A 19,224-nucleotide genomic window follows, 5' to 3' on the forward strand; every position below is an offset into this window, starting at 1 on the left:
GATTCTTTTGACTACTTAGAGTCTTTGCAGTTACTTACAAATATTGGGATTATTTGTTCTAGTTCTCTGTTAAAAACTGTTGGTAATTTAATAGGGATTGCATTAAATGTGTAGATTGCTTTGGGTACAATAGACAGTTTAACAATATTTGTCCTTCCAATTAATGAGCATAGAATGTCTTCCTTTTTGTGTCATCTTTAATTTTTTCATCAGTGTTTTATAGTTTTCAGAGTACAGATCTCCCATGATTCAATTCTTATAACATTTATAATTCTTAGAGTTGCAGTTAAATAGCATTGGTGTTTTTTCCAATTTCTGTTTACCAATAAAGATTATATTTTAGGGGTGCCTTGGTGGCTCAGTTAGTTAAGCATCCAACTCTTGATTTTGGCTCAGGTCATGGTCCCAATGTCATGGGATCAAGCCCTGCGTTGGGCTCTGCACCCAGTGCAGAGTCTGCTTGTACCTCTCTCTTTGTTCCTCCTCCTAGTCTCCCTCTCTCTCTAAAATAAATAAATAAAATCTTTTTAAAAAAAGATTATATTTTGACCCATACCCTAACCTTGTGTTAGCATTTGGCACTCTTTATGAGTTGGTGAAAACAAAGGAATAACTCCAGTCATATTTTAAAATTGAGAATTTTTAACTAAGAGGTAATTTTTTATTTTAATTTTAATAAAATTAAAAGTGGTAAAGATGAATCCTACCTTGGGGTGTCTTACACAGACTGTCAGAGTCTCAGCAACCTCTCAACTCCTTCTCTCTTCAGAACTTATTTTTTTCTTGTCTGGATGGCGATATGGGTTTTTTTTTTCTCCTTTGCCCATAAATTTTTGTAACTTCACCAACATATATCATAGGATGTATTTCAGTATTCTTTTTCTTGGGACGTGATTTCTTTAATTTCAAAGTTAGTCATCTAAATTTTACCATCTTTGAATTTTTACAAATATTTATAGGTGCGAAACAATTACAGTCTCATCATAATTGAAATATAGAATATTTCCCTCATATCAGAAATTTTCCTTTGCAAGGAGCTCTTAGGTTCACTCAGTATTCTTCTGAGATTCAGAGTATCTGTGGTAATGTCCCATTATTCATTCTTTATGTTGGTAATTTGTTTTTTTTTTTACTGATCAGTTCAACTAAAGGTTATTGAATTTTGTAGATATTTTAAATAACCCACTTTTGGTTTCATTGAGTTTTTTTCTTCTATGATTTGTATTTCCGATATCACTGAGTTCACTCTTGTCATTATTATATCTTTCTGCTTATTAGGGATTTACTTGTATTATTTGAATTTTATTTCTAGTTTCTTCTGGTAGAAGTTTGGACCACTGAGACTTTATTCTTTTTTCAAAACTTTATTCTTTTTAATATAAATATTTAATGATATAAATCTCTCTAATCACTGCTTTAGCTGCATCTCACAAATTTTGAAAGATCGTGTTTTCATTTCGTTCTCTTCAAAACATATTCTAATATCTTTCATGATTCCTTTTTTGATGCATGAGTTATTTGTAAAGAGTGTTGTTTAATTTCTAAATTTCAGAATTTTATAGATATTGTTCTGCTGATCTCTAATTTTCTTATTATTGCTGGAGTACATATTCTTCTGTCTTCATAAATTTATGAAGTTGTTTCATGGCCCAAAATATGCCCTATCTTGGCGAATGTTCCTTGTGTACTTGAAAAAAGGCATATTCTGCTTTTATTGGTGCAGTGTTCTTTAACTGTTAACTAGATAAAGTTGTTTAATAATGTTGTTCAATTTTTCTGTATTCTGTTTTTTTCACCAACATGTTGTACCAACCGTCAAGAGATTAGTGTTAAAGACTCTAAGCATGGCAGTGGATTTGCCTATTTCTCTTTCTTCTTTCCTTTTTTCTTTCTTTCTTTCTTTCTTTCTTTCTTTCTTTCTTTCTTTCTTTCTTTCTTTCTTTCTTTCTCATTTCTTGGTTTTGGTCTTATCTAATATTTTAGAGTCTAAAATATTAGGTGCACATACACTTAGGATTTTTATATCCTCTTGATGAATTGACCCTTTATCATTATGTAATTGCTTTTTTAAAAAATCTCTGGTGATATTCCTTGTTCTATAATATACTCTGCCTGACGTTACTCTGCCAATTTTTTCATGTATACATTTTGCATGATGTATCTTTTTTATCATTTGACCTTTAACCTGCGTATATTATCTTATAGATAGCATATCTTACTTTGTTTTAAAGATTATTTATTTATTTGACAGAGAGAGAGACAACAAGAAAGGGAACGCAAGCAGGGGGAGTGGGAGAAAGAGAAGCAGACTTCCCACTGAGCAGGGAGCCTGATGCGGGGCTCGATGTGGGGCCCCATACCAGAACCCTGGGATCATGACCTGAGCCGAAGGCAGATGCTTAAAGACTGAGCCACCCAGGCATCCCTAGTTTACTTTCTTTTTATTCAATCTGATAATCTCTACATTTTAATAGAATTTAGACTATTCCTAATGTAATTGTTTATATGGTTGGGCTTAAATTTATCATCTGCTTTTTATTTTCTTTCACATCTATACTTTATTTTTCTCTTTTCATGTCTTCTTTTTTTTAAAAGCTTCTTTTTTTAATTTATTTATTTATTTGACAGAGACACAGTGAGAGAGGGAACACAAGTGGGGGGTAGTGGGAGAGGGAGAAGCAGGCTTCCCGCAGAGCGGGGAGCCCGATGCGGGGCTCGATCCCAGCACCCTGGGATCATGACCTGAGCCAAAGGCAGATGCTTAATGACTGAGGAACCCAGGCACCCCTTTGTGTCTTCTTTTGGATTAGCAGTATTTTTGTGATTCATTTGCATCTCCACTACTAATTGATTAGCTGAGCCTCTTGTTTGTAACAATATAAACTCTTCCAATCCATGTGCACAGAATATCTTTTCCTTTGTGTCTTTTAAAATTTCTTTCATTGTTTTGTAGTTCTCCGTGTACAGGAATTTCACCTACATGATTAAATTTATTCCTAGGTATTTTATTCTTTCTAATGCAGTTGTAAATGGGATTATTTTTTTAATTTCTCTTTCTGATAGATCATATTAGTGTACAGAAATGCAACAGATTTTTGTACATTGATTTTGTAAACTGCAACCTCACTAAATTCATTAATTCTCTTTCTTATGATTTTATCATCTTTTGAATTTCTCTTTTGTTCACATATTGTTTTCCTAAATTTCATTAAATTGTCGATTTGTGTTCTCTTATAGCTCACTGAACTTCCTTAAAATAATTATCTTGAATTATTTTGTCAGGTAATTTTAAAATCTACAATTCTTTGGGATAAGTTACATGAAATTCATTGTGTTTCTTTAGTGGTATCATGTTTTGTATTCAAAAAAAAATTTGGTTCCTTCTTGATTTTTTTGTGTGTTCCTTGTAGCCTTTATATATGTCTGTGCATTTGTAGGAACACTCACCTCTTCCAGACTTTATTGACTGGCTTCGGTGGGGAAAGACCTTTACCTACATGTGGGTGTGAAGGCACCAGGAGGGTTGAGTGTGGCATCGCTGGCTCTGGTTTCAGTGGAGTACAGCAGCTTCTCTGGCTCAGGTGTTGGGGTGAACAGTGGAATAAACTATGGGCTATTCTATCAGCTGAGTTTAGCATTATTGAAGGTTGCAAGGGTCTTTGGCAGTAAAGGCTTTAGTGTCTCTAGCAGCAGTGAGGGCTGCTGGTGTCCTTAATGACAATGGCTTCTGGGATCTTCTTGCTCTACTTTTCTCTCAAGAAGAGAGATTGTGAACACAGAGATTCTTCTTGGTACCAAGCTGTGTGAAGTTGAGGAATGGGTTGATGTGGGTAAAATGCATCATCTACTTTTCTATTTGGCCATCCCTGGATTTTCTCCTCCACCAGGTTGCTGCAGATTCTTTAGATGTTCTCCAGAGCTCTCCCAGGGTTATTTTCTCTTTGGTATTTGTTAAATCATTGATTTGGAGGGGGCCAGCAAGCACTGGGCTCTCCTAATCCACCAGCATGCTGATATCACTCTCCATTGTTTTTTGTAAAAACTCGGGTGTTGGGGGGCGGAACAAGATGGCAGAGAAGTAAGAGACCTGGATTTCATCTGGTCTCAGGAATTCAGCTGAATAGGGATCAAACCATTCTGAACACCTACAAACTCAACAGGAGATCGAAGAAAAGAATAGCAACAACTCTCTGAACAGAAAAGCGACCACTTTCTGGAAGGTAGGATGTGCGGAGAAGTGAATCTGAGGCGATATTTGGGAGGATAGACGGCGGGGGAGGGAGCCTCTGTCGGCTGCTTCTGGCAAATGATAGAGCCGTGAAGCACAAAATCAGAACTTTTAGAAGTCAGCTCCGCTGAGGGACGTCGCTACAGTGGCTAAGCTGGGGGTGGAACCCTCGCGGGACAGTGTGGTCTCAGGACCCTCAGGGTCACAGAAAGACTGGGGGTGCCTGAGTGCAGCAGAGCTCCCAGGTATTGGAGCAGGGAAGCCAGCTGCAGAGAGGGAGCCAAGGCGTGGGCTCTCAGCTCGGGGTGGCCATAAACTGTGATCCACGGCCCAGTCGGGCCACCGCTCCTCCAGCAGGGACCCAAAAAGCGGCAGAGCTGGGGAGAATCCCCTTCCTCCCCGGGGAGGAGAGGCGTGGGAGTGCACCGCAGGGATCTGCTGGGTTTGGAGACTCCACACGGGGTCGGGTGCCAGATATAGAAACGCTCGGTCACAGGCCGGGTGAGCACAGAATGTGGCCAGAGACCGGGGAGACGGGAGTGACTGACTGCTTTTCTCTAGGGGCGCACTAAGGAGCGAGGCCCCGAGTTCTCGGCTCCTCTGGGGTGGAGAATGGGAGGCCGCCATTTTCACTGTCCTCCTCCAAAGCTATACGGAAAGCTTGCAGGGAACACAAGCTCCTGAGAGCAAACCCAAGCAGATTGCTTAGCCCGGACAGGCAAGAGCGGGGCAATTCCGCCTCGGCAAAGACATTTGGGAACCACGGCAACAGGCCCCTCCCCAAGAAGATCAGCACAAACACCCAGACAAAACCAAGTTTACTGATCAATGAGAAGGGCAGAACTACAGCGCTAGGGGAACACTGCACATTGAATTCATGGCTTTTTTACCATGATTCATTAGTCTTTCAAAGTTAATTTTTTAAACTGTTTTTTTTTTATTTTTTTCTCCCTTTTTCAACCAACATCTTATCAATCACTTTTTTTTAAAAAAACATTTTTATTTTTCATTCTTAGAGTCATATTCTATCCCTTCATAGTAGTTACCCTTATTTTTGGCAGATATATATATAAGTTGTTCTCCCTTTAAAATTTTGAGATAAAGTTTCTTCTAACATATCAAAATATACCCTAAATCTCTACTGTATGGCTTTGTTCTAGGCTCCTGCTTGATCACATTCTCTCCCCCCTTTTTTTCTTTCTTTCCTTCCTTTTTTTAATGCTCTTTATTCTTTTTTCAAACATCTTCTTATCAATTCATTTTTTAAAATTTTTTATAATTTTCATCTTTACATTCATATTCCATCCCTTCATCGTATCAACCCTTATTTTGTACATATATGTCTTTCTTTCATTAAAATTTTGGGAGGCACTTTCTTCTAAAAGACTAAAATACACCCAAAATCTAGTGTGTGGCACTGATCTATGCACTAGCCTGATCATATTTGATCATATTCTGTTTTTTTTGTTTTGCTCTGTTTTTGTTTGTTTTTATCTTTCTCTTTTTCTTTTTTCTTCTTTCTTTCTTTTTTCTATTTTGTTCTCTCATTCATCTATTCTTCTCTGGACAAAATGACAAGATGAAAAAAATCATCTCAACAAAAAGAACAAGAGGTAGTACCGTCTGCCAGGGACCTACTCAATACTGACATTAGTGTGATGTCAGACCTAGAGTTCAGAATCATGACTTTAAAGATACTAGCTGGGCTTGAAAAAAGCGTAGAAGTTATTAGAGAAACCCTTTCTGGAGAAATAAAAGAACTAAAATCTAACCAAGTTGAAATCAAAAAGGCTATTGATGAGGTGCAATCAAAAATGGGAGCACTAACTGCTAATATAAATGAGGCAGAAGAGAGAATCAGCGATATAGAAGACCAAATGATGGAAAATAAAGAAGCTGAGAAAAAGAGAGATAAACAACTACTGGATCACGAGGGCAGAATTCGAGAGATAAGTGATATGATAAGACAAAACAACATTAGAATAATTGGAATCCCAGAAGAAAAAGAAAGAGAGAGAGGGGCAGAAGGTATACTGGAGCAAATTATAGCAGAGAACTTCCCTAATGTGGGGAAGGAAACAGGCATCAAAATCCAGGAGGCACAGAGAACCCCTCTCAAAATCAATAAAAATAGGTCAACACCCCGACATCTAATAGTAAAACTTACAAGTCTCAGAGACAAAGAGAAAATCTTGAAGGCAGCTCGGGGGAAGAGATGTGTAACCTATAATGGTAGAAACATTAGATTGCAACAGACCTATCCACAGAGACCTGGCAGGTCAGAAAGGAATGGCATGATATCTTCAGAGCACTACATGAGAAAAATACGCAGCCGAGAATACTATATACAGCTAGGCTGTCATTGAAAATTGAAGGAGAGATAAAAAGCTTCCAGGACAAACAAAAACTCTTTAGTTTTAGAATTTGCAAATACGAAACCAGCCATACAAGAAATATTGAAAGGGGTCCTCTAAGCAAAGAGAGAGACTAAAAGCAGCATGGATCAGAAAGGAATACAGACAATATACAGTCACAGTCACTTTACAGGCAATACAATGGCACTAAATTCATATCTTTCAATAGTTACCCTGAATGTAAATGGGCTAAATGCCCCAATCAAAAGACACAGGCTATCAGATTGGATTAAAAAACAAGACCCATCGATATGCTGTCTGCAAGAGACTCATTTTGACCCAAAGACACCCCCAAATTGAAAGTGAAGGGGTGGAAAACCATTTACCATGCTAATGGACACCAAAAGAAAGCTGGGGTGGCAATCCTTATGTCAGACAAATTAGATTTTAAAACGAAGAGTGTAATAAGAGATGAGGAAGGCCACTATATCCTACGTAAAGGGTCTATACACCAAGAAGATCTAACAATTGTAAATATCTATGCCCCTAACATGGAAGCAGCCAATTATATAAGGCAATTAATAACAAAAGCAAAGAAACACATTAACAACAATACAATAATAGTGGCGACTTTAACACCCCCCTCACGGAAGTGGACAGATCATCTAAGCAACAGATCAACAAGGAAATAAAGACTTAAAATGACACACTGGACCAAATGTATTTCACAGACATATTCAGAACATTCCATCCCAAAGCAACAGAATACACATTCTTCTCTGGTGCCCATGGAACATTCTCCACAATAGATCACACCCTAGGTCACAAATCAGGTCTCAACCGGTACCAAAAGATTGGGATTATTCCCTGCATATTTTCAGGCCACAGTGCTTTGAAACTAGAACTTAATCACAAGAGGAAAGTCGGAAAGAACTCAAATACATGGAGGCTAAAGAGCATCTTACTAAAGAATGAATTGGTCAACCAGGAAATTAATGAAGAATTAAAAAAATTCATGGAAACCAATGAAAATGAAAACACAACTGTTCAGAATCTCTGGGATGCAGCAAAGGCAGTCCTGAGAGGAAAGTATATAGCAATACAAGCCTTTCTCAAGAAACAAGAAAGGTCTCATACACAACCTAACCCTACACCTAAAGGAGCTAGAGAAAAAACAGCAAATAAAGCCTAATCCCAGCAGGAGAAGAGAAATAATAAAGATCAGAGCAGAAATCAATGAAATAGAAACCCAAAGAACAGTAGAACAGATCAACGAAACTAGGAGCTGGTTCTTTGAAAGAATTAACAAGATTGATAAACCGCTGGCCAGACTTATCAAAAAGAAAAGAGAAATAACCCAAATCAACAAAATCATGAATGAAAGAGGAGAGATCACAGTGAACACCACAGAAATATAAACAATTATAAGAACATATTATGAGCAACTCTATGCCGGCAAATTAGATAACCTGGAAGAAATGGATGCATTCCTAGAGATGTATCAACTACCAAATTTGAACCAGGAAGAAATAGAAAACCTGAACAGACCTATAACCACTAAGGAAATTGAGCTAGTCATCAGAAATCTCCCAAGAAACAAAAGCCCAGGGCCAGATGGCTTCCCAGGGGAATTCTATCAGACATTTCAAGAAGAATTAATACCTATTCTCCTGAAACTGTTCCAAAAAATAGAAATGGAAGGAAAACTTCCAAATGCATCCTTTCTTGATCAAAACTCTTCAGAGTATAGGGATAGAGGGTACATACCTCAATATCATAAAAACCATCTATGAAAAACCTACAGTGAATATCATTCTCCATGGGGAAAAACTGAGAGCTTTCCCCCTAAGGTCAGGGACGTGGCAGGGATGTCCACTATCACCACCACTATTCAACATAGTATTAGAAGTCGTAGCCACAGCAATCAGACAACAAAAAGAAATCAAAGGCATCCAAATCGGCAAGGAGGAAGTCAAACTCTCACTCTTTGCAGATGATATGATACTTTATGTGGAAAACCCAAAAGACTCCACCCCAAAACTGCTAGAACTCAAACAGGAATTCGGTCAAGTGGCAGTATATAAAATCAACGCACAGAAATCAGTGGCATTCCTAACATCAACAACAAGACAGAAGAGAGAGAAATTAAGGAGTCGATCCCATTTCCACTTGCACCCAAAACCATAAGATACCTAGGAATAAATCTAACCAAAGAGGCAAAGGATCTGTACTCAGAAAACTATAAAATACTCATGAAAGAAATTGAGGAAGACACAAAGAAATGGAAAAACGTTCCACGCTCATGGATTGGAAGAACAAACATTGTGAAGATGTCCATGCTACCTAGAGCAGGCTGCACATTCAATGCAATCCCCATCAAAATACCATCCACTTTTTTCAAAGAAATGGAACAAATAATCCTAAAATTTGTATGGAACCAGAAAAAAACCCGAATATCCAGAGGAATGTTGAAAAAGAAAAGCAAAGCTGGCAGCATCACAATTCCGGACTTCCAGCTCTATTACAAAGCTGTCATCATGAAGACAGTATGGTACTGGCACAAAAACAGACACATAGATCAATGGAACAGAATCGAGAGCCCAGAAATGGACCCTCAACTCTATGGTCAACTTATCTTTGACAAAGCAGGAAAGAATGTCCAATGGAAAAAAGACAGTCTCTTCAACAAATGGTGTTGGGAAAATTGGACAGCCACATGCAGAAGAATGAAACTGGACCATTTCCTTACACCACACACAAAAATAGACTCCAAATGGTTGAAAGACCTAAACGTGAGACAGGAGTCCATCAAAATCCTAAAGGAGAACACAGGCAGCAACCTCTTCGACCTCAGCCACAGCAACTTCTTCCTAGAAACATCGCCAAAGGCAAGGGAAGCCAGGGCAAAAATGAACTATTGGGATTTCATCAAGAGAAAAAGCTTTTGCACAGCAAAAGAAACAGTCCACAAAACCAAAAGACAACCGACAGAATGGGAGAAAATATTTGCAAATGACATATCAGATAAAGGGCTAGTATCCAAAATTTATAAAGAACTTATCAAACACCGAAAGAACAAATAGTCCAATCAAGAAATGGGCAGTTCAAAAACTAATGATGTAATGTATGGTGATTAACATAATAATAAAAAAATTTAAAAAAAAGAAATGGGCAGAAGACATGAGCAGACATTTTTCCAAAGAAGACATCCAAATGGCCAACAGACACATGAAAAAGTGCTCAACATCGCTCAGCATCAGGGAAATCCAAATCAAAACCTCAATGAGATACCACCTCACACCAGTCAGAATGGCTAAAATTAACAAGTCAGGAAATGACAGATGTTGGCGGGGATGTGGAGAAAGGGGAACCCTCCTACACTGTTGGTGGGAATGCAAGCTGGTGCAACCACTCTGGAAAACAGTATGCAGGTTCCTCAAACAGTTGAAAATAGAGCTACCACATGATCCAGCAATTGCACTACCGGGTATTTACCACAAAGAAACAAATGTAGGGATCCGAAGGGTTACGTGCACCCCGATGTTTATAGCAGCAATGTCCACAATACCCAAACTGTGGAAAGAGCCAAGATGTCCATTGACAGATGAATGGATAAAAAAGAGGCGGTATATATACACAATGGAATATTATGCAGCCATCAAAAGGAATGAGATCTTGCCATTTGCAGCAACGTGGATGGAACTGGAGGGTGTTATGCTGAGTGAAATAAGTCAATCAGAGAAAGACATGTATCATATGACCTCACTGATATGAGGAATTCTTAATCTCAGGAAACAAACTGAGGGTTGCTGGAGTGGTGGGGGTGGGATGGAGGGGTGGCTGGGTGATAGACATTGGAGAGGGTATGTGCTATGGTGAGCGCTGTGAATTGTGCAAGACTGTTGAATCACAGATCTGTACCTCTGAAACAATTAATGCAATATATGTTAAGAAAAAAAAAAGAAGAAGATAGCAGGAGTGGAAGAATGAGGGGGGGAATCCGAGGGGGAGACGAACCATGAGAGAAGATGGACTCTGAAAAACAAACTGAGGGTTCTAGAGGGGAGGGGGTGTGGGGATGGGTTAGCCTGGTGATGGGTATTAAAGAGGGCACATTCTGCGTGGAGCACTGGGTATTATGCACAAACAATGAACCATGGAACACCATATTAAAAACTAATGATGTAAAAAAAAAAAGTCAGGTGTTACTCTTGTTGGGAATCTCTTATAAGCGATAAGTATTTATCTCTCCCTTATTGCAAGATTTTATCCTTGCCTTTGGCATTCAGCTTTTTTTCTGTCTGTACAGATCTATTTGTATTTATCATACTTGATATTCACTAAGCTATGGATGTGCAGATTAATGTTTTTCATGAAATTTGGGAAGTTCCAGCTATTTCTTTAGATATTTTTCTGCATACTTCTCTCTTTTCCATTTGACTTTCCCATCATTATGCATATATTGATGCACTAAGTGGTATCCCACATTTCTCTGAAGATTTGTTCATTTTTCTTGATTTTCTCTCCATTCTTCGGGTTTCACACTCCCTTTGTATCTATTTAAGTTTTCTAATTCTTTTTTTATGCCAGTTCAAGTTTGTTATTGAACGCTTCTAGTGAGTTTTTCATTTTAGTTATTATACTTTTCAACTCCAGAACTTCCATTGAATTCTTTCTTTATAATTTCTATCCTGTTATTAGTAATCTTTATTTGATAAAACATTGTCATCATACCTCCCTTTATTCCTTCAGGCATGGTTTCCTTTATTTTGAAAATAGATATAATGACTACTTTGAAGTCTTTGTCTATTAAATCTGACATCTGGTCATTTAATCACAGATAGTTACTGTTGCTTGCTTTTTTTCCTGTGTATGGGACACAGTTTCCTGTTTCTTTTATATCATTTTTTTCCTGAACTCTGGATATTTAAAATATGTATTGGTTCTGTGGGTATTGCCCTTTCCCAAGGAAGTTTTGTTGTTTGCTAGTTTGTTTAAGTAACTGGCTAGGATGTTTCTGTGAAGTCTATTTTCCTTGTGGTGTAAAGCCTCTGGTATTGTTCTTCAGAGGATGCAGACCTGGGCATGGGTGCAGTAACCCTGGAATGACAGTGGTTTGAAGGTCTCTCTTTGTCTCTTTCCATGTCCACACCCAACTGTTAAGCTCCACTAACTGCTGGCTGATTTTTGTATTTCTTTTTTTTTAAGATTTTATTTATTTATTTAACAGAGAGAGACACAGCGAGAGAGGGAACGCAAGCAGGGGGAGTGGGAAAGGGAGAGGCAGGCCTCCCGCTGAGCAGGGAGCCCGATGCGGGGCTCGATCCCAGAACCCTGGGATCATGACCTGAGCCGAAGGCAGATGCATAACCAACTGAGCCACCCAGGCGCCCCTGATTTTTGTATTTCTTTCATTAATGCCATAATACATAAATTGCTTCATTGAGGGAACCATTCAATTTGAGCTTCTCTGCAGAAATAGTTTGAGGTCAGTGTTAAAGATTAGTTTACTAATCTTTAGTAAAAACTAAAGATTAGTTTTACAGGAGGGCTCTTCATAGCTGTCTCTTTCCCTGGTTCTTTCTAGTAAAGTAGCTATCCTATGGTTAATTTATATTTCTAATGAAGCTACCATTCATTTCTTAATTGCTTTACACAAAAACTTCCATTGTTTTGAGAGGATCTTTAGACTTGAATTTCCCTATACTATTTCAAATAAAGACAGTTTCTTTTATAAAAGAAAGTTTATTCTTTGGCCTTTCAGTGTTTAACATACTGTAATTGTAATAAGTCACACTTGATTGATCTCAGTTGTGGCTGTAGTGTTTCCTGAGGTGTCCATTTCTGGAAAAACAACACATTATGTAATCCTAATTTTTTAATTTGTGGAAATAAAAATCAATCTGTTCTGAACTGATTGGACAAAACAGTCTTCAAAATTATGCCAAATTTCTGTTCTACCATCTAGAGATCAGTTTCCTGAAGCTACTTGGTCTAGTCAAGAGTAATAAAAAGCATTATTATCTTGTAATATTTATCTTTAAAATATAGGCCAATGAGTTTCTTGGGAAAAATCTAGTTAAACCTTGATGATTTTCTTGACTTCTATTCCTGATTTATCCTGGAAAAAAAGTTATTATTAAGTATTCATGACTATTTTTTCGAGTTTTCCTACCCTCCTGGGATGATTTCCTTCTTAAAGATCCAAGTGATAAAATCCATTTCTATGAATGCTTTATATTCTGTCTTTTAAACAAATAGCATGATTTCACTCATATGTGGAATTTAAAAAATAACATGAATGAACGAGGGGCGGGGGAGATAGAAAGAGGCAAACCAAGAAACAGACTCTGAACTATAGAGAACAAACTGATGGTTATCAGAGGGGAGGTAGGTGAGGGGATGGGTGAAATAGGTGGTAGGGATTAAGGAGTGCACTTGTGATGAGCACCAGATGTTGAATGGAAGTACTGAATCACTATCTTATACACCTGAAACTAATATTACACTGTACGTTAACTAACAGGAATTTAAATACAAACTTAAATAAATAAATAAATAAATTTAAAGTACACATTGTACCATGTTAATTCACACTCTTTCTATTATGTTGAATGACTTTTTCTTCTCCTCTTGACTCCACCATCATTCTTCAGATGCACCATTTATTAGTCAAAACTTAGTCAAGTTGTACATGATGCTGAGGTGATATTCAGATACTTCATGGAATGACTAAAATCTTCTTTTTTAATGTCTTTGAGATTATCCCCCAGTTTAGCTTTCATGAAACCACCCACTCTAGACCAGACACCTAAACAGCATTCACTTTTATGATTCTTGTTTTGAAAATATAGGGAAAAGTGTCAAAAGAACTATCTGGAGAATCTGATGATGAAGATGTACAAAATGAAAGACAGAGAATCCTGGGGCAGCCTCAGGGGTTGCTGGACTCCACAGTGCTTATTAAGGAACTCACAAAGGTAACATCATTCACTGGCCAATATACACCAGCTTCAATTATCCCCAAGAGCATGTCACTGGTGTCCAGGGCACACTGTGGTTCTTCAGAATCTATGTGTATTTTTCCAGTGTAATAGGAGAGTTCTTGTGAAACTGTCTGAAGTTGTGGTCCATAGGGTCTGAGGTATTTATTTATTTGGTCTTCAAATACTCTTTACTAAGTAGTGTTTTCTGGATTTTTTTCAGATATATTTTAAGTATCCAGTCATTCTAGCTGTGAAAAATATATCTGTTACAATCCAAAGGGGGGAGTGCTTTGGATTGCTTGGATTCAATGGAGCTGGAAAAACTACTACCTTCAAAATTTTGACTGGAGAAGAAACTGTTACCTCTGGGGATGTGTTCATTGAGCACTTTAGCATCACTAAAAGTCTCCAAAAGGTAAGACACAATTACAGTCTAAGATATGAGAAGCTTGATGTCTTGGGGGTACAGGAAACAGGCAGGCATTGAAGATAACAGACAGCAGTCATGGTAGACATTGATATTGATACTGTTGACTCAGTAGATTCTGGAGAAAGAAATTTTTGAGTAGAGAGAGACAACAAGAATAGAATCTAAGACAGGATTATCTTTTGTGTTCTTTGAAACTGCAAGAGTAAAAGTCAAGTTCTCTCAATGGTACATCTAACATATATGCAAGACAAGGTACTGTAAGGAAGGAAAGACTGGGCAGAAGATGTAGTTCAGTTATAAGTGCAGTTCGCTTGTAACTGAGGTCTTCATACACCTTAGAGCTCCAGAACATCATGGCCTTTCAGAATGGTCCCAAATCAAGGCAAGGTAGCTGTCTTTTGTATCTCTGAATCAGTCAGCCATTGGGTGCACATTCCATCCGGGGGAGAGTGCATTAACTTGGGGAAAGCTAAGTGGGAACAAAAATTCAAGAAGAAAATGGTCAGTGGTGTCAGATTCCAGGAAATCTCAGGCAATGTAAAGCCTGAATAGAGTGTATTGGATTTAGCAACTAAAACTTCACTGATGCAGTTAGCAAGAACTATTGTACTATGGTTAGTTGAGTGGTAGTAATGGGAGCCTAAGTGGTGCATTTCTTCCCTCTTTAGTTCATGGCACATTGTCATTATGACATCAGGAAGATGGGGTTGTGGGAGCCTGCATACTCTAGGATGAACAGTATTCTCGTAATGGAGGTGAAGCTAAGAATTTGGGTTATACTCTGAAGAAAGTTAGCTTTGAAGCAAAGGGGAACATTAGAATTGACCCAAAGTTGTGAGAATGAGACAGGGGATATTTTATACATTAAACAACTTGACCACATTTATACTAGAAGGGAAAAAATTGAAATAGAGGAAGAAGTGTTGTATGATGAAAAGAGGTGAATGGGTTCTTCCAGATGGTTCTTGGAGTCAGAGATTCCAAAATTCCCAGCAGGCACTATGGAGGTTCCTCAAAAAATTTAAAAATAGAAATACCATACGATCTGGAAATTTCACTACTGCGTATTTACCCAAAGAAAACAAAAACACTAATTCAAAAAGATATATGCACCCCAATGTTCATTGCAGAATTATTTACAGTAGCCAAGATATGGAAGCAACCTAAGTGTCCATTGATAGGTGAAGGGATAAAGAAGATGTGGTATATACAATGGAATATCACTTAGCCATAATAAAGAATGATACCTTGCCATTTGCAACAACATGGATAGATCTAGATGGTATTATGCTAAGTGAAATAAGTCAGACAGAGAAAGACAAATACCATGTGACTTTACTTATATGTGGAATCTAAAAAGCAAATGATTTTATGAATTTGGGTCCTTTCTCTTTTCTTTTGGATAAGTCTGGCCAGAAGTTTACCAATCTTATTAGTTCTTTCAAAGAACCAGATCGTAGTTTCATTTATCTGTTCTACTGTTCTAGTTTCTATTTCATTGATTTCTACTTATTATGTCTCTTCTCCTGCTGGGTTAAGGCTTTATTTGCTGCTCTTTCTCCAGATCCTTTAGATGTAAGGGCGGCTTGTCATTTGGGATTTTTCTAATTTTTTGAGAGAGGCTTGGATGGCTATATATTTCCTTGTAAGGACCACCTTTGCAGTATGCCATAGGTTCTGAACCAATGTGTTTTCATATTCTTTGGTTTGCATGAACTGTTCAAGTTCCTCTTTAATTTCCTGGTTGACTATATATTTCCTTGTAAGGACCACCTTTGCAGTATGCCATAGGTTCTGAACCAATGTGTTTTCATATTCTTTGGTTTGCATGAACTGTTCAAGTTCCTCTTTAATTTCCTGGTTGACCCATTCATCCTTTAGCAGGATGCTTTTTAACCTCCAAGGGTTGCGTTCCTTCGAAATTTTTCCCTGCGGTTGAGTTCCAGTTTCAATGCACTGTAGTCTGAATATATGCAGGGAAAATCTCAATCTTTTGGTATTGGTTGAGACCTGATTTGTGACCCAGTATGTAGTCTATTCAGGAGCAAGTTCCGTGTGCACCCAAGAAGAATGAGTATTCTGTTGTTTTAGGATGGAATGTTCTGTATGTACCTACAAAGTCCATCTGGTCCAATGTGTCCTTCAAAGCTCTTGTTTCTTTGTTGATATTCTGCTTAGATGATCTGTCTATTGCTGAAGTCTACTATTAATGTATTATTATCAATATGATTCTTTATTTTGGTTAATAGTTGGGTGCTCCCATGTTGGGGGCAGAGATATTTACAATTGTTAGATTTTCTTGTTGGATAGACCTTTTAAGTATGATATAGTGTCCTTCTACATCTTTACTACAGTCTTTGGTTTAAAATCTAATTTGTCTGATATGAGAATTGCTACCCCAGCTTTCTTTTGAGGTCCATTGGCATGATAAATCATTCTCCATCCCCTCACTTTCAGTCTGGAGGTGTCTTTAGGTTCAAAATGAGTCTCTTATAGACAGCATATGGATGGATTCTGCTTTTTTATCCAATCTGAAACCCTCTGCCATTTGATGGGAGCATTCAGCCTGTTCACGCTGAGAGTTAACTATTGAAAGATATGAATGAAAGGGGAGGAATCATGACCAATACCAAGGAAATAGAGGCAATTATTAGAATTTATTACCAGCAGCTATAGGCTAACAAACTAGGCAAACTAGAAGAAATGGATGCATTCCTGGACACTGATAAACTACCAAGACTGAAACAGGAAGAAATAGACAATCTGAATAGACCAATAGCCAGGAAGGAAATTGAAACAGTAATCAAAAACCTCCCCAAAAAACAAGAGTCCAGGGCCAGATGGCTCCCCAGGGGAATTCGACCAAATATTTAAAGAAGAAATCATACCTATTATACTGAAGCTATTCTAAAAAATAGAAACGGAAGGAAAATTTCCAAACTCTTTCTATGAGGCCAGCATTACCTTGATCCCCAAACCAGACAAAGACCCCATCAAAAAGGAGAATTACAGAGCAATATCCTTGATGAACATGGATGCCAAAATTCTCACCAAGATATTAGGTGAGAGGATCCAACACTACATTGAAAAGATTATTCACCAGGACCAGGTGGGATTTATTCCTGTGATGCCAGGGTGGTTCCACATTTGCAAATCAATCAATGTGATAGATCACATTAATAAAGAAGAGACAGGAACCATATGATCCTTTCAATTGATGCAGAAAAAGCATTTGACAAAATACAGCATCGTTTCTTGATTAAAGGTCTTCAAAATATAGGGATAGAGGGAACATACCTCAATGTCATAAAAGCCATCTATGAATAGCCCACAGTGACTATCATTCTCAATGGGGAAAAACTGAGAACTTTTCCCTTAAGGTCAGGAACACGACAGGGATGCCCACTCTCACCACTGCCATTCAACATAGTACTAGAAGTCCTAGCTTCAGCAATCAGACAAATAAATAAATAAACAAACAAATAAATAAATGTCATTCAAATTGGCAAAGAAAAAGTCAAACTCTCACTCTTCAAAGATGGCATGATACTCCATGTGGAAAACCCAAAAGACTCCACCCCCAAATTAGTAGAACTTATACAGCAATTCACCAACGTAGCAGGATAAAAAAATCAATGCACAGAAATCAGCTGTATTTCTATACACTAACAATGTGACTGAAGAAAGAGAAATGAAGGAATTGATCCCATTTACAATTGCAAAAAGAGCCGTAAGATACCTCGGAATAAACCTAACCAAAGAGGTAAAGGATCTATACTCTAGAAGCTACTGAACACTTATGAAAGAAATGGAGGAAGACACAAAGAGATGGAAAAATATTACATGCTCATGGATTGGAAGAATAAGCATTGTGAAAATATCTATGCTGCCCAGAACAATCTACACATTCAATGCAATCCCTATCAAAACACCATAGACATTTTTCACAGAGCTGGAACAAACAATCTAAAATTTGTATGGAACCAGACAAGACTCTGAGTCGCCAGGGGATTGTTGAAAAAGAAGACCAAACCTGGGGACATCACAATGCTTGACTTCAAGTTATATTACAAAGCTGAGATCATCAAAACAGCATGGTACTGGCACAAAAACAGACACATAGATCAATGGAACAGAATAGAGAGCCCAGATATGGACCCTCAATTCTATGGTCAAATAATCTTTGACAAAGCAGGAAAGAATTGATCTAATGGAAAAAAGACAGTCTCTTCAATAAATGGTGCTGGGAAAATTGGACGGCCACATGCAGAAGAATGAAACTGGACCACTCTCTTACACCATACACAAAGATAAACTCAAAATGGGTGCAAGACCTCAATGTGAGACAGGAATCCATCAAAATCCTACAGGAGAATATAAGCAGTAATTGGCCACAGCAACTTGACTTCTTTCAAGACATGTCTCTAAAGGCAAGGGAAACAAAAGCAAAAATGAACTTTTGGGAATTCATCAAGATAAAAGTTTGCACAGCAAAGGGAAACAGTCAGCAAACTAAAAGGCAACCCACGGAATGGGAGAAGATATTTGCAAATGACTTAACAGATAAAGAAAGGGCTGGTATCCAAGATCTATAAAGAACTTCTCAAACTCAACACCCAAAAAACCAATAATCTTCATAAATGGGCAGAAGACATGAACAGACACTTCTTCAAAAGAAGACATACAAATGGCTAACAGACACATGAAAAAATGTTCAACATCACTAGCCATCAGGGAAATACAAATCAAAACCACAATGAGATACCACCTTACACCAGTTAGAATGGCACAAGTTAACAAGACAGGAAACAACAAGTGTTGGCAAGGATGTGGAGAAAGGTGAAACCTCTTACACTGTTGGTGGGAATTCAAGGTGGTACAGCCGCTCTGGAAAACAGTATGGAGGTTCCTCAAGATGTTAAGAATAGAGCTACCCTACAACCCAGCAACTGCACTACTAGGTATGTACCCCAAAGATACAGACATAGTGAAAAAAGGAGCACATGTACCCCAATGCTCATAGCAGCGATGTCCACAATAGGGAAATTGTGGAAGGAGCCAAGATGTCCTTCAACAGATGAATGGATAAGGAAGCTGTGGTTCATATATACAATGGAATATTACTCAGCCATCAGAAAGGATGAATATCCACCATTCACATTGACATGGCTGGAACTGGAGGGGATTATACTAAGTCAAATAAGTGAAGCAGAGAAAGACAATTAT

At 37.9% G+C, this 19,224-nt stretch overlaps 1 protein-coding gene across 1 annotated transcript in view; it reads left to right on the plus strand.

Annotated features, from left to right (window-relative positions):
* LOC148161696 (phospholipid-transporting ATPase ABCA3-like) overlaps positions 1 to 19,224 on the plus strand; it is a 172,160-nt gene that overhangs the window by 124,530 nt on the left and 28,406 nt on the right. The window contains exons 25-26 of the mRNA XM_088020630.1: positions 13,437 to 13,562; positions 13,789 to 13,983. Coding sequence (XP_087876756.1) covers positions 13,437 to 13,562; positions 13,789 to 13,983 — 321 coding nt within the window. The remainder of the gene's footprint in view (positions 1 to 13,436; positions 13,563 to 13,788; positions 13,984 to 19,224) is intronic.

This window comes from Eumetopias jubatus, unplaced genomic scaffold, assembly GCF_037043125.1.
Source record: "Eumetopias jubatus isolate StellerSeaLion01/CBP00866 unplaced genomic scaffold, mEumJub1_p1.0 scaffold_91, whole genome shotgun sequence".
NCBI lineage: Eukaryota > Metazoa > Chordata > Mammalia > Carnivora > Otariidae > Eumetopias > Eumetopias jubatus.